A 13,042-nucleotide genomic window follows, 5' to 3' on the forward strand; every position below is an offset into this window, starting at 1 on the left:
GGAAAAGAACCATCCGGACAGTTCTGGACGCAAAGTTCAAAAGCCAGCATCTGTGATGGTATGGGGCTGTGTTAGTGCCAATGGCATGGGTAACTTACACATCTGTGAAGGCACCATTAATGCTGAAAGGTACATACAGGTTTTGGAGAAACATATGCTGCCATCCAAGCAACGTCTTTTTCATGGACGCCCCTGCTTATTTCAGCAAGACAATGCCAAACCACATTCTGCATGTGTTACAACAGCGTGGCTTTGTAGTAAAAGAGTGTGGGTACTAGACTGGCCTGCCTGCAGTCCAGACCAGTCTCCCATTGAAAATGTGTGGGGCATTATGAAGCGTAAAATGCGACAACGGAGACCCCGGATTGTTGAACAGCTGAAGCTGTACATCAAGCAAGAATGGGAAAGAATTCAACCTACAAAGCTTCAACAATTAGTGTCCTCAGTTCCCAAACGTTTATTGAATGTTGTTAAAAGAAAAGGTGATCTAACACAGTGGTAATCATGACCCTGTCCCAGGTTTTTTGGAACGTGTTGCAGCCATAAAATTCTAAGTTAAACGATTATTTGCTCAAAACAATAGTTTATCAGTTTGAACATAAAATATGTCTTTGTAGTGTATTCAATTAAATATAGGTCAAACATGATTTGCAAATCATTGTAGTTTTTATTTTTGTTTAACACAACGTCCCAACTTCATTGGAATTGGGGTTGTAAAAGGCAACACCTGAGCAAATAAAAACACCAATCACGTTCCAGTACGTTTGCTCACTTGAAAAGTGGGTGGGTTCAAACAAAAGGTACTGTCCTGAGTTGTTTAACACATCTAGATGTAAATACCATGAAATAAAAGATTCTGCTTGTCTCATATTTGTCTTTTGATGTGAAACCCAAATGTGTTCAGTCTACAACAAAAACAAAGGAATTTACCTTGCTGTTCCAATTATTTTGGAGAGGACTGGAATTGTTAAATATTAGGCAGCACGATGGGCGACTTAGCACATTTGCCTCAGTTCTGAGAACCTGCGTTCAAATCCAAAAAGAGCATTTTATTTACGATATTTGTTTCAACATGAGACCTCCATGAAAGCAAGAAAAGAATGCCTTGTGTAGAGCTTTTTTTTATTAGTTCGCTGGCTGTCTAGCTTCAGAGTTACGTGTCGTGAGGGCAGCACAACAATAGTATAAGTAATGATATTGGCCTTTTTTTCTTCTCAAACTTGAATAAAGCGCAGTTGGCCTTTTTTTCTTCTCAAACTTGAATAAAGCAGATTCAAATATTCATTTTTTATTTAGAACAAGAACGGGTGATCATTCATGTTAATATTTATTTTAAAACATTTGACTTTGTGGGTGAGCGAAGAATGCCTGGGATGGGGTTTTGCTCCTGAGCAAGCTGGCAGACGCGCGTGATTTGTGGATATTGACTCGCGCTGGCCCCGTCGAACGTCCATCTGTAGATGATCTAATTATCCAGTGAGCGAACTTTGCAAAGGAATATGTGTAGGAGCTGTGTTCTGCAGCTCAGGTAGCGTTTACCTTAGCTGTTAGCCAACCGCGACAACAGTGCTTCTGCATGCGGCCAAACGCTTGGTCTTCTGTCAGCTTATACTGCTTTGCGAGTCCACTGCTTCGTAGGCTGCTGGGTCTTGCCGAGCGTTGCCCTCCGAAGGACGCGAGCGTTGCAGTTACTCAGTCACTGGACGTTCGTAATTTCAGCAAATGCTGGCGACCATATGCTAATTTACTGCGGATATTGACTAATTTTGGTGTTGTAGGCGAAGAATTTTGGTGAAAACATCCATGACTGTCCCAAGTCAATGCAAACAGCAGCCGCTCCCAACCAACCTGCCGCTGAATGATATGGCTCTTGTTATATGTCCATTTGATTCGGCATTTGACCGATAAGTGTGATGTCATTTTTCCGATAGTTATCGGCCCGATAGTTATCGTGCATCGCTATCCATGAGGGGGTCAGGAGGAAGAATACAACACGACCAGATCAGAGCCCCGGCGACTCTTCATTCTAGTTCAACACCACATGTAGAAGAATTCGTCCATTTTGAAGACAACACAGAGATGGGGGGTAGTGGGGTCTATACATGAGCCTCTTTCAGTGGGATTCAACTGCAAGCAGGGTGAGCCTTGCTAACACATCAAGCCTGAGTGACTGAAGAAGAAAGAAAGAAGAGGCAGCCAAAGTAGCAACAGCATGCACGCAATGCAAGAAACACTTTCTTTTAAAAAAAAAAAAAAAAAAAAAAAAAAAAAAAAACAAAAAAAAAAAGAACCAAACAAATAGAAAATAAATACATCTTGGGATAAAAAAAAAAATCTTAATACATTATCTTAATTTTTTCCTTTTCTTGCTTTGTGTTTCATATATCTAAATATATATATACATAGGCTTTTATGTGTGTGTGTGTGTGTGTATATATATATATATATATATATATATATATATATATATATATATATATATATATACACACACTGTATATAAACCCACATTTCTTTGTACATTTTGGTATCAGTTCTCTTTCTTGCAGGGAGGTGTTAGGTGGAAATATCAGTGATTGCCTTGTGCTGATGAGGAGGCGACTCCGCCCCTTTCAAGTCTCTTGCTCTCGGTGGCAACAAGGAGGGGGGGGGGGGGGCATTGTTGAGTCAGCAGTGAGAGGAAAAGCTTATAGAAGGTCCACCATGTCCAGGACACACGCGCACAAAAAGCTGGTAGCGGAACTACACCTCTTTGGGACCCCCCGAGACAGAAGGTGCAGGCCACTATCTCTTATCTGGAGAGGCGAGGAGGAAAACAGTCAAATGCTGGATGACTCAGGACATGTCCTCACAAATACTGGCATATTAAGAACAATTAAAAATTTAGAAAATAAATGTAAAATTGAAAATATTAAAAGTATAAACCAGCACCATGCAGAGTTAATTTAGCCTTTTTCTTTCTATAATCCATTTATGTTTTCTTTATTTTTAATTCATTAATAAAGTGGTTCATAATTGTATTATATATATATATATATATATATATATATAGAGAGAGAGAGAGAGAGAGAGAGAGAGAGAGAGAGAGAGAGAGGGAGAGAGAGAGAGAGAGAGAGAGAGAGAGACAAATATGCATTAAATTAATTAATTAATTAAATTAAAATAGGGAAATAATGAGACAAACATAGGTGATGCAGGCCACATCCTCACAAACACGTTAAAATAATAATAAAATTCAAGTACAAAATAAAATAACAGTGATAGAAGAAAATATATGGATGGATGGATGGATGTTCAGAAATGTGCACTAAAAGAAACATGATTCCAAACATCCCAGTGTATACTGTTATGCCTTAAAATGAGCTGATGCATTTGTTAAGTTTCGTTAGCCTAAACTAGATTTAAAATTATTATCTTTTCACTCAATTGCCCAGTGTTGTTTTTGTGCCTTTTCCACAGGCATCTGATTGGTTAAATTGTCCTCAATGTTCTCGGTTTGTTGTACCATCTGTTGTCTGTTGTCTTTGGCATGAATTTGATTGCTTGTGAATGTGTTCATGTTGATTTGTTGCAAAACACAAGACACTAAAATAATTGCTAGCATCAGTCGAGCTACCTTTGTTTCCATCTGAGTGTGTGCTTGATCTCTCCGGCCTTTGACGTAGATTATTGTACTTGGCTTCAATGTCCTGGAAGAAAATATTAATGATGAGATGGGCCAATGTAAATATTCTTTATCGTATTGTGATCAATCGTTACCTTCAGTTGGTTGAGGCTGGTCTGAAGGTTTCGCAGGTGAGACAGGATTTGTCTGCTAAAAGATGAGAGGCTGCCGGCGTGCGACGCCGAAGAGAACCTCAGATTGATGCCCGAGTCGGCGGCGCAGCCTTGCGACACACTCAGCTGCTTCCCTGCGGGCGACAAGTCATCGTCGGTGCTGCTCTCCCCTGGCCCGCCGTATCCTTCCAGGACTAAAAATCCTGCTGAGAAAGAATAAAAAATACAGCAGCCACTTGACATACATGTTTAATTTATTCAGTGACAATGTTCATAAGATAAAACACTTGCATCTCAAATCATCTTCCCCATTGAAATGAAGGGAAATGAATACGTTGGAACCCCCCCAAACAACCGGCAACGAAAATGTTTCTTATTTGATATAAAAAATAGCACTATTTAGAATTGTATTCCTAAAAACATACAGTAATGACAAACAATTAGAGCGTCATGAATTAAACAGTTTTTGCCACAAATTTGCTTCAATTCAATGGACTCTGTGTTGCTCCTTCTGTTGTGCACGCTTTGGGAAACGGGCGGAGGGGTCAATACAATACAGAGACAGACAAAGATTCACAACTAACTTAGCAATATTAGTAATTTTTTTTGCAAAGGATGAAGAATATATATACCTGTGAGTATTATAATACTGTCTTTATACATGTGTTGCTACCAGGGCTGGGCAATATGCAGAGGTGGGTAGTAACATGCTACATTTACTCCGTTATATTTACTTAAGTAACATTTTGGATAAATTGTACATAGTAGTTTAAATGCAGCATACTTTTTACTTTTGAGTATTTATGTAAAGAAGAATAAATACTTTTACTCCGTTACAATGATCGACATGCCGGTCGCTACTTTTATTGAGTCATTATTGCATGCTCCATCTTCGACTTCCGCATAGGGCACCGTTGCGCCAATCCAACGTGATCACGAGTGTCATTTCACTTCAATACACCAATCAGACAGCGCAAGGCAGTCCGCAGACAAAGCCTTTGCGGGCCAATCAAAGTGACTCATTTTGGGGATGGGGGGGGGGGGGGGGGGGGGGGGGGGGGGACAGCCGTTCGAGTGTTTACTTTACAGACTCAGAAAAACAACAGCTTTGTCATGCAGCTCTTACATTGTGACTGCCCAAACTTGGATATTTCAGCTTGCGTTAAGTTGCAGATGTTTCTATTGCCGTCTTGGCAGTGCATCTGGCAACATTACCCCTGTCTTATGGTCTCTCTCTCCTCTCTCTCTCTCTCTCTCTCTCTCTCTCTCTCACACACACGTAGTTTTTTTTTCCTTAATAAATGAAATCACCATTTACAAACTGCATTTTAAGTTCACTTGGGTTATGTTTGTATGATATTTACATTTATTTGATTATCTTAAAGTGTGGGAAACTATGCAAAAATATAAGAATTTGAGTTCTTTATAACCAGTATCAATATCAAACCTGTGAACGAAAAGCCAATGTGTGTGGAACTAACCCAATTGACCTAATATTCATCAATTAATGTATCAGCAAAAAGTTAAATATCGCATTGTTAAAATAGTTATTTGGGACTGTTTTATCATTGTCACTGATGGTGTAGTGGTACACTCGCCTGACTTTGGTGCAGGCAGCGTGGGTTCAGTTCCCACTCAGTGATGGTGTGAATGTGAGTGCGAATGGTTGTCCGTGTCTATATGTGCCCTGCGACTGACTGGCAACCAGTTCAGGGTGTAGTCCGCCTTTCGCCCGAAGTCACCTGGGATAGGCTCCAGCGTCCCGCGACCCTAACCAGGATAAGCGGTGTTGGAAATGGATGGATGGATGTTTTATCATAAGTTTTAACTAAACAAACGTTAGTACTGCTTCCAATCGGTTCACAATTCTCAATGCCTAACCCAAAACATCAGTCTGGATGCTGCAACCTGGACAAGAGTTGGGAATAGGTGTTCAAAAACCTTGGCTGCATGTCTTTGCTTGCCATTAGCTGGCAACGAACTTGCATACGATAAGTCGCCATGAAAACCAAGTGGTGATGCGTCTTTCTTTCTTATGTTAATTTCTTCTTGTCCTCCTTTAGTGATTAACAACACTTTTATAAATGTTGCTTGTTATCCGGCATTGAGGTGCTCAGGCGAGGATTAGCGAGTAAACCAGCACAAACTCCGACTTTTTTTTTTTACCTCCCAACTTCTGCGCTGCTCTGCTCATCCCCCCCGCTACATGTACACATTCGTGGCCAACAACCGTGCCTCGCCCTCCAGAGCGAACCAGCCGATCAACAGATGGCTTTTTTTCCCCATTCCCCGCTCTTTCACCGGTGCACTCGCTTTCAAGGTGCTCAGTTGCTCACAGTCGCAACACTGGGGCGGCTCAACACTGGAAGGCTCAGGACAGTGTTAGCCGTTCGCTGTCTAGCAGCAGCTCATACTGTGCTGGCTGGTACAGCACAAGTAACCATTCCCACATTCCTTTCTGAGCAGGTGGTAAAGCAGGGAGTAATGCACGTGGACACACTGGTCTTTCAACCAGCTCGGAGCCGGTAAAAATAAATAAATCAATAAAATAAAATAGCGCTGCCTGGGAGCTCGGTGACCAGACATGCATGAGCCATTTTTATACTGAGACAGATACTATCACATCCTCAATAAGCTTTATTGTGATTGATTGGGTCGCCCAAATGTATACCTTATACCGATTATAACGTTTATTCCGTGCACCCCAAGTTGCTACCATTAAGTTGTTAAAAGGTTCATAACTACCGCAATACCAATGGGGGTTTCACCAGCCTGTCTATGGTCTTTCCCATTATGTGTATGTATTGGGCTAGTGGACTTTCGTAATGCAAAGTTATGAGGTTTAGCTAATTACTCTAGATTCGCTGCGATGGGAAGGTTAAGGATGATGAGCGAGATTACTCACCATAATCTTCAGGGGAATCAAAGAAGCCCGTATCGCCGGAGCCCAAGTCCTGGGTGGGGTCCTCGGTCTGGGAGGTGTTCCTCTCCGAACCATTGTGGACCATCACACGTTTCTCTACTGGCGTCCTCAGGGAGGTGGTCCTGAGGAGGCGAGCTCCCGTGGAGCGCTTAGTTCGCTCTGCAGCCTCCTGCGACATGAGCTGCGTCACCAACACTTGTTTTAATGCCGACACTGGATGACAAAACCAAGAAAAGAAGAGTTACATCCAAGAAAATCAACGGTGTAGTGAAACCTCCAAAGGCAAAGCTGTATCATTTGGAATTCAACTACAAGTTTCGAGAAATATGCCTCAAAATTGAATCTGCGAAAATATGTCTTATTTAGGCTGTTTTTTAATTTTGTGGTTATGCCACTACAGAAGTTGATCAGTGAAAATCATAGAACAAAAAATGTAATGATTTGTGACATGTAGCATACACAGGAAATAATCTGTCTGCTTATTATAATATCAGCAATACTAATTTAAACATAACAAATAGGATGCGGCCGGAAGCATAATGCTAACGAATGAAATCAGGGAATAATGTTAGCTCATACTATTGATGAGCCTCACGTGAAGGTGGTCTGTTTGCGTTGAAAAATTTAACTATTGAATACAGATGTGTATGTAACATGGGCTCATGATTGTGTACATACAAATATGCAGTGTCAATTAAAACAAAGTATTATTACATTGTTAAAGGCAGAATTATTGAGTGTCTATAATCTTTGTGTTCGTACATGTTTTCATCGCTTCATCTGCTCTGGAGGGAAACACGTTAAAGGAGTCTGCGCTGCAATCTTCGGTCCCTCGGTACGGAAGCTCTGGGTCCACAAAACCTTCCTCCTCCTCTTCCTCCGTCTTCTCCGCCTCGTAAGGATTGCTAGCAGGTAAAGGGCTTGGTGTCACACGCCTCACAGCTGGACTGCTCTCTTTATCTGAGAAGATCGTTAGTGAAAACCTTCATCCAAGTACATTGATGCTATTGAAGGAGGTTGTGAGCCCAGTCACCTGTGGACTGAGTGCTGCCAGTAGATGTGCGGTCTGGGTCTTTACTCAGCCTGGAGACGCCGGCCGTGATGATCTCCACACCGTCTCGCTCCCCACTGGCAAACAAATTAGGCCAATTTGGAAACAGTAAGATCACAGATTGAGGACAGCTTTAGGAGGATCCCCTGTATTAAGATGATGAATTAACATACTCTGTCTGAGGTAAAGGTATGACAATGTGGGGTTTGACTTTCATGGCTTCAGCTCGCTGTGTGATCAAATTCTGCCACCTGGTGGATGGAAAGGAAGAATCACATCAGCCTTTAGTAAACAGCAAACATTCTGATCCTAAAATGTTCTTAAAAAATTCTAAGCCTCTTTTTAAAGCCTTGGGATACTTAATGTTCCACTGTAATCCTGCAGGTGGCAGTAATATGTATTACAAAGTGGTCAATGACTGCTAAAGAGAAGAAGCCGCAGATTAATCAAAAGGTGTCCTACGTTCTCTGATCCGATACTGTGGACGCCATCAGCTCGTAGATCTGTGCACCGTTCTCAGACATGGAAAGCACAAAGAAGGACTTGTTGTCTGGCAGGACAAAAGAAGCAAAGTTAAGTTGAATGTCTACCCGAGAGGATCTAATCATATTGCAAGAGCTGGACTGCGAGCGGACCTGTAGCCACGGAGCGCACCAGCACAGTGTTGAGCTTGATGATGGGGCTGAAGATGTGTTTGGTGTCGGCGGTCCCTGCCAAGTTCTTGCTGTGACACTTGAGGATGAGACGATCGTCTTGTTTCTGGAGCAGGACCAGGATGTCCTCCAACAAGAGAGTGTACAGCTCTGAGAGGACACAGACAGAAAAGATCAGATGGCCACGAAAGATTTTTTTTCTATTTGCAAATTACAAACCAATGATCTTGTCCTTGTTCACTTTCCATGACAGTGGCCCCTCATGCACCATGGTTTTCTTGGTTAGATCCAGGTTCTGATGGAGGAAAATAGAACAGAAGTATAAGTCAATTATTAATTAGTAGTATCCAATAAGCTTACCTTAATTCATTATGGGCACAAGTAATTGGACATATTTACTCCAGAAAAGGGAGGCACGGTGCAAACTGGTTAGCATATCCGCCTCAAATTTCTGAGACCCGGGTTCAAATCCGGCCTTGCCTGTGTAGAGTTTGCATGTTCTCCCCGTGCCTGCGTGGGTTTTCTCTGGGTACTCACGTTTCCTCCCACATCCCAAAGACATGCATGGTAGGTTAATTGAAGAGTGTAATTGCCCGTAGCTGTGAATGTGAGCGCAAATGGTTATTTGTTTATATGTGCCCTGCGATTGGCTGGCGACCGGTTAATGGTGTACCCCGCCTCTCGCCCGAAGATCGCTGGGACAGGCTACAGCACGCCCGTGACCCTAGTGAGGATAAGCAGTATGGAAAACGGATGGATGGATACTCCAGAAAATATGTAGTATATTACAAATACATTTTATTATTATTATGATAGCCACAATGTGAAACAAGAACAACATGTATCAAATAGTGGCCTCTACTCGAATAGATGTCATGTTTCAATTAACTGCCCGGCGCGTCATCAACTTGAAACTAAATCAGAGGCTCTCCTGAAACTGACTTCTCGATTTTTCTTCTGTTGGGGGAGGAGAAACAGTTCGTAACCTGTAACAGCGTCATTTTATACCTCGTAGCATGCTATTGTTCACGCAACAACAGTTGAAGCGTTAACTCCTTAACCCAATTGAAATTTGTGGCTAATCAAAATCGCAACACCGAACAAGTAGTCTCGCCAGCTGCCACAAAGCTCATGCTGCTAAGTCACCTTTAGCTCCAGGATCATTGGGTTGTCCGTCTGCTTAAGTGAGGACAGGTCCAGTCTTTTCTGATAGTCCTCCAGCCTCTACAGAAGGGGGGAAAACAAGAGTATTTTTTTCCATTTAAGCAAGAGCCACAAGCTGACAAAATACATCTGATGACTGGGGAAAAAAAATACCTGCTTGTCTTCTGATTCCTTAACAGCCTGGTTTACATGATTGAGGATCTTTCGACAACAGTCGGCTGCCTGCTTCACTTTCTCCTTCTCCACTGCATCATCTGAAAAATAATATGACATTAGTGGTGAAATGAGGCCATCTTGATTCTGTGGGGGTGCGGGGTACCAAATTTATACTCCCTGCATCCATTAACCCAGTATAAAGAAAACAGTGAGGCAATAGAAGAGCACAAAACATAGTTGAACTTTATCGTTGGTGCTTTCTCAGCATGAGACGTGGACTGCAATGAACATGGGGGGGCTTATTGCACAAAATAATGAGCGATACATTTGCTTAACTGTGCACCGTTCCTCCTGGTTCATTAAAATGATAATCTCCCATCTGTAATTTGCTAATCATTGGCATGTTGCCATACAAAGCTCTGCTTTAACATTAGACAGGCAGTAAGAGAGCCACACGGGATTTACCTGTGTACTTGGAGATGTTGTCCAGCAGCAGGGGGTACTTGGTGAACCTCAGCATCTCAACAGGAATAATGTCTTTCAACTGCAGTCGCCGACACAATCGGTTACTCTGCGCCTCCTGAGAAGCACACCGGGTCCATTTTAGCACACTGAATGATTGTAAATGCTTGCATGAATAATTGAGAGCATTCACTGAAAGGCCCCTTTATGTTTACATCAAACTCATAATGTCATCTTATTTACCTGCATGAACGAAATGAAGCGCGAGTCTTTCTTCTGCTTGGTCTTGATAATCTCCAGAGCAAAAGGCTGATTACTGCAGAACGTCCCCACAGCCTGTTTGAGCTTTTCCTCCTCTCCACCACTGAACTGTAAGCGCCCACAACGAGATAGGAAGGGGCAAATGCAGACAGACAGTGGCTCAGTTAATGTGGGTCAGGGGCAGTCGCCATGGAAACCGCATTTAACCACCACATTGAACAGAAACTCTCAGAAGGGGGCCAAGCTTAAGTCCTCGTGGCAGAGACAGCTAAAATGTAGACTAGGCCCTCAGGAGGGAGCGTTTAGCCTACTTATGCCCTGTAGAGACATTTTGGACAAGTTTGCCTGCTGAAATGTTGGTAAGCTACATTGCATACAGCGTTCATTAAGTCAGTCAAATGCATTGTTTGATATAACCACTGAAAGTTCCTTTGAGCATCCAGTGTAGCAGCATGAATTGTTAAGTTGTTTTATTTTATTTTATTTTAATTTTATTGTTTACCAGATATTAACACATTATTTAAACATTATAAAATGACAAAATCCAACAGTCATGTTCCTAAGTACATATGTCACAATGACCAGATGTGAAAGTTAGAAAAGCAATCCCATGTTTTCTTTTGCCATCCATCAATTTCCCACATCAACCCTTCTGAAAATCAAAAGCAGAAACGCATTTTCACAGCCTGAGAACTGTACTCACCCAGAAGAGTAAGTCATCGCCTATCTGATCAATGACTGACGACTCGTTTCGCTTCCGAACTGCTGCCATTTGGTCCAGAATGGAAACTGAATTTAAAAGCACAAGCGAGCAGTTCGTCACTGTGTGTGCGAGTGTTGTGTGTGCACGCGAGTGTTTGTGTGAGCGTACCATGCAGTTGTAGAATCTCCTCCAAGTTGGTGAAGATGTGTTTGATGTCGGCAGGAGGCAGGATGGCATCTTTTGAAAGCTTCTGGTAGAAGACGTGATCCAAAACTCGCAGCATCCGCACGTGTGCACGCTCTGTATAAAATAACTCTGCAAATGCCAAGAAAATGTTCATTAAAAAACACAAATAGGAAACAACTGCCAGCAACGCAGGCGATGTCCCATTAACAGTCTCTTATACTTCTGCATTAACTGGAACGTTCCTCGGGGAAGTTTGACAGAAATAATAGACAACAAAGGAATGTCTGAACTAATATTACAGGAGTTAATAACACATTTTGACACTTACCAGTGGTATGAAAAAGTGTTTGCCCCATCCTGATTTCTTATTTATTTTGCATGTTTGTCACACTTAAATGTTTCCCATCATCAAACAAATTTAAATATTACTCAAAGACAAAAAAAACATCCAAACCTACATTGTCCTCTGTGAAAAAAGTGATTGCCCCCTAAACCTAATAACTAGTTGGGCCACACTTAGCAGCAACAACTGCAATCAAGCGTTTGCGATAAATTGTAATGAGTCTCTTTCAGCGCTGTGGAGGAATTTTGGCCAACTGACCTTTGTAATTGTTGTAATTCAGTCATATTGTAGGGTTTTCGAGCATGAACTGCCCTTTTAAGGTCATGCCACAGCATTGTAATAGGATTCAGGTCAGGACTTTGACTCGCCCACTCCAAAGTCTTCATTTTGTTTTTCTTCAGCCATTCATAAGTGGACTTGCTGGTGTGTTTTGGATCATTGCCCTGCTGTAGAACCCAAGTTTGTTTCAGCTTGTGGTCACGAACATTCTCCTTCAGGATTTTTGGGTAGACAGCAGAATTCATGGTTCCATTTATCACAGCAAATCGTCCAGGTCCTGAAGTAACAAAACAGCCCCAGACCACTGCACGACCACCACCGTATTTTACTGTTGGTATGATTTTCTTTTTCTGAAACGCGTTGTTTAGTTTACCCCAGATGTAATGGGACACACACCTTCCAAAAATCACTTTTTCCACATAGGGCCATGTAGGTGTTGATCATTTTCACCCTTAATAATAAAAAACATTTAAAACCTGCATTTTGTGCTTATTTGTGCTGTCTTTGATTTATATTAAAATTTGTTATATGATGGGAAACAAAGTGTGACAAACATGCAAAAAAAATTTTATCAGGAAGGGGCAAACACTTTTTGACACCACAGTATGTCTGTATGAATGTGGAAATGTTACATTAAATATTGCCTTTACAGTGATGGTTTTTATGACTGAGATACTTTGATCATGGAACAAACAACCAGTGAACCCCATTTATCACAGGGAATACATTCCAGATCTACGCAAAATTAGTGAAAATCTGCAAGATTGCAAGACCAATTTTATCGCTTCCACATACCTAAGCACATTTAAAATTATTTAAAACACTTTTTTTTTTAAACACAATGGACACAGATTTTAACACAAAAATTTGCAAGCCTAAAATATATAGAAAATACTGTACAGTATTGATAAGTGATGTGTGCTGTTAATACCCCAAGATGGCAGTAATTCCTAATGCATGGAGTTCAATAGCTGGTTATTATGGTGGGAAGGAACGAAAAAACGCGCTCTCATTACAACGTTCCAGAAAAAATCTGCGACATAGTCGAGCCCTAATTTAGTGGGGGAACACTGTATTATAGTTT

General features: G+C 41.6%; 1 protein-coding gene across 2 annotated transcripts in view; it reads right to left on the reverse strand.

Moving 5' to 3' along the window:
• Positions 1-2,294: 2,294 nt before the first annotated feature.
• arhgef12a (Rho guanine nucleotide exchange factor (GEF) 12a) overlaps positions 2,295-13,042 on the reverse strand; it is a 65,723-nt gene continuing 54,975 nt past the window's right edge. For both annotated transcript variants that reach the window (XM_061681534.1, XM_061681533.1), the window contains 16 exons: positions 11,319-11,465; positions 11,151-11,236; positions 10,430-10,555; positions 10,190-10,304; positions 9,722-9,822; positions 9,551-9,628; positions 8,624-8,699; positions 8,387-8,554; positions 8,214-8,301; positions 7,925-8,002; positions 7,734-7,828; positions 7,463-7,660; positions 6,683-6,913; positions 3,760-3,983; positions 3,617-3,689; positions 2,295-2,795 (listed from right to left, as the gene is read on the reverse strand). In XM_061681534.1, coding sequence (XP_061537518.1) covers positions 2,785-2,795; positions 3,617-3,689; positions 3,760-3,983; positions 6,683-6,913; positions 7,463-7,660; positions 7,734-7,828; positions 7,925-8,002; positions 8,214-8,301; positions 8,387-8,554; positions 8,624-8,699; positions 9,551-9,628; positions 9,722-9,822; positions 10,190-10,304; positions 10,430-10,555; positions 11,151-11,236; positions 11,319-11,465 — 1,895 coding nt within the window. In that variant the 3' untranslated portion in view covers positions 2,295-2,784. The remainder of the gene's footprint in view (positions 2,796-3,616; positions 3,690-3,759; positions 3,984-6,682; positions 6,914-7,462; positions 7,661-7,733; positions 7,829-7,924; positions 8,003-8,213; positions 8,302-8,386; positions 8,555-8,623; positions 8,700-9,550; positions 9,629-9,721; positions 9,823-10,189; positions 10,305-10,429; positions 10,556-11,150; positions 11,237-11,318; positions 11,466-13,042) is intronic.

This window comes from Phycodurus eques, chromosome 7 (genome assembly GCF_024500275.1).
Source record: "Phycodurus eques isolate BA_2022a chromosome 7, UOR_Pequ_1.1, whole genome shotgun sequence".
Taxonomy (NCBI): domain Eukaryota; kingdom Metazoa; phylum Chordata; class Actinopteri; order Syngnathiformes; family Syngnathidae; genus Phycodurus; species Phycodurus eques.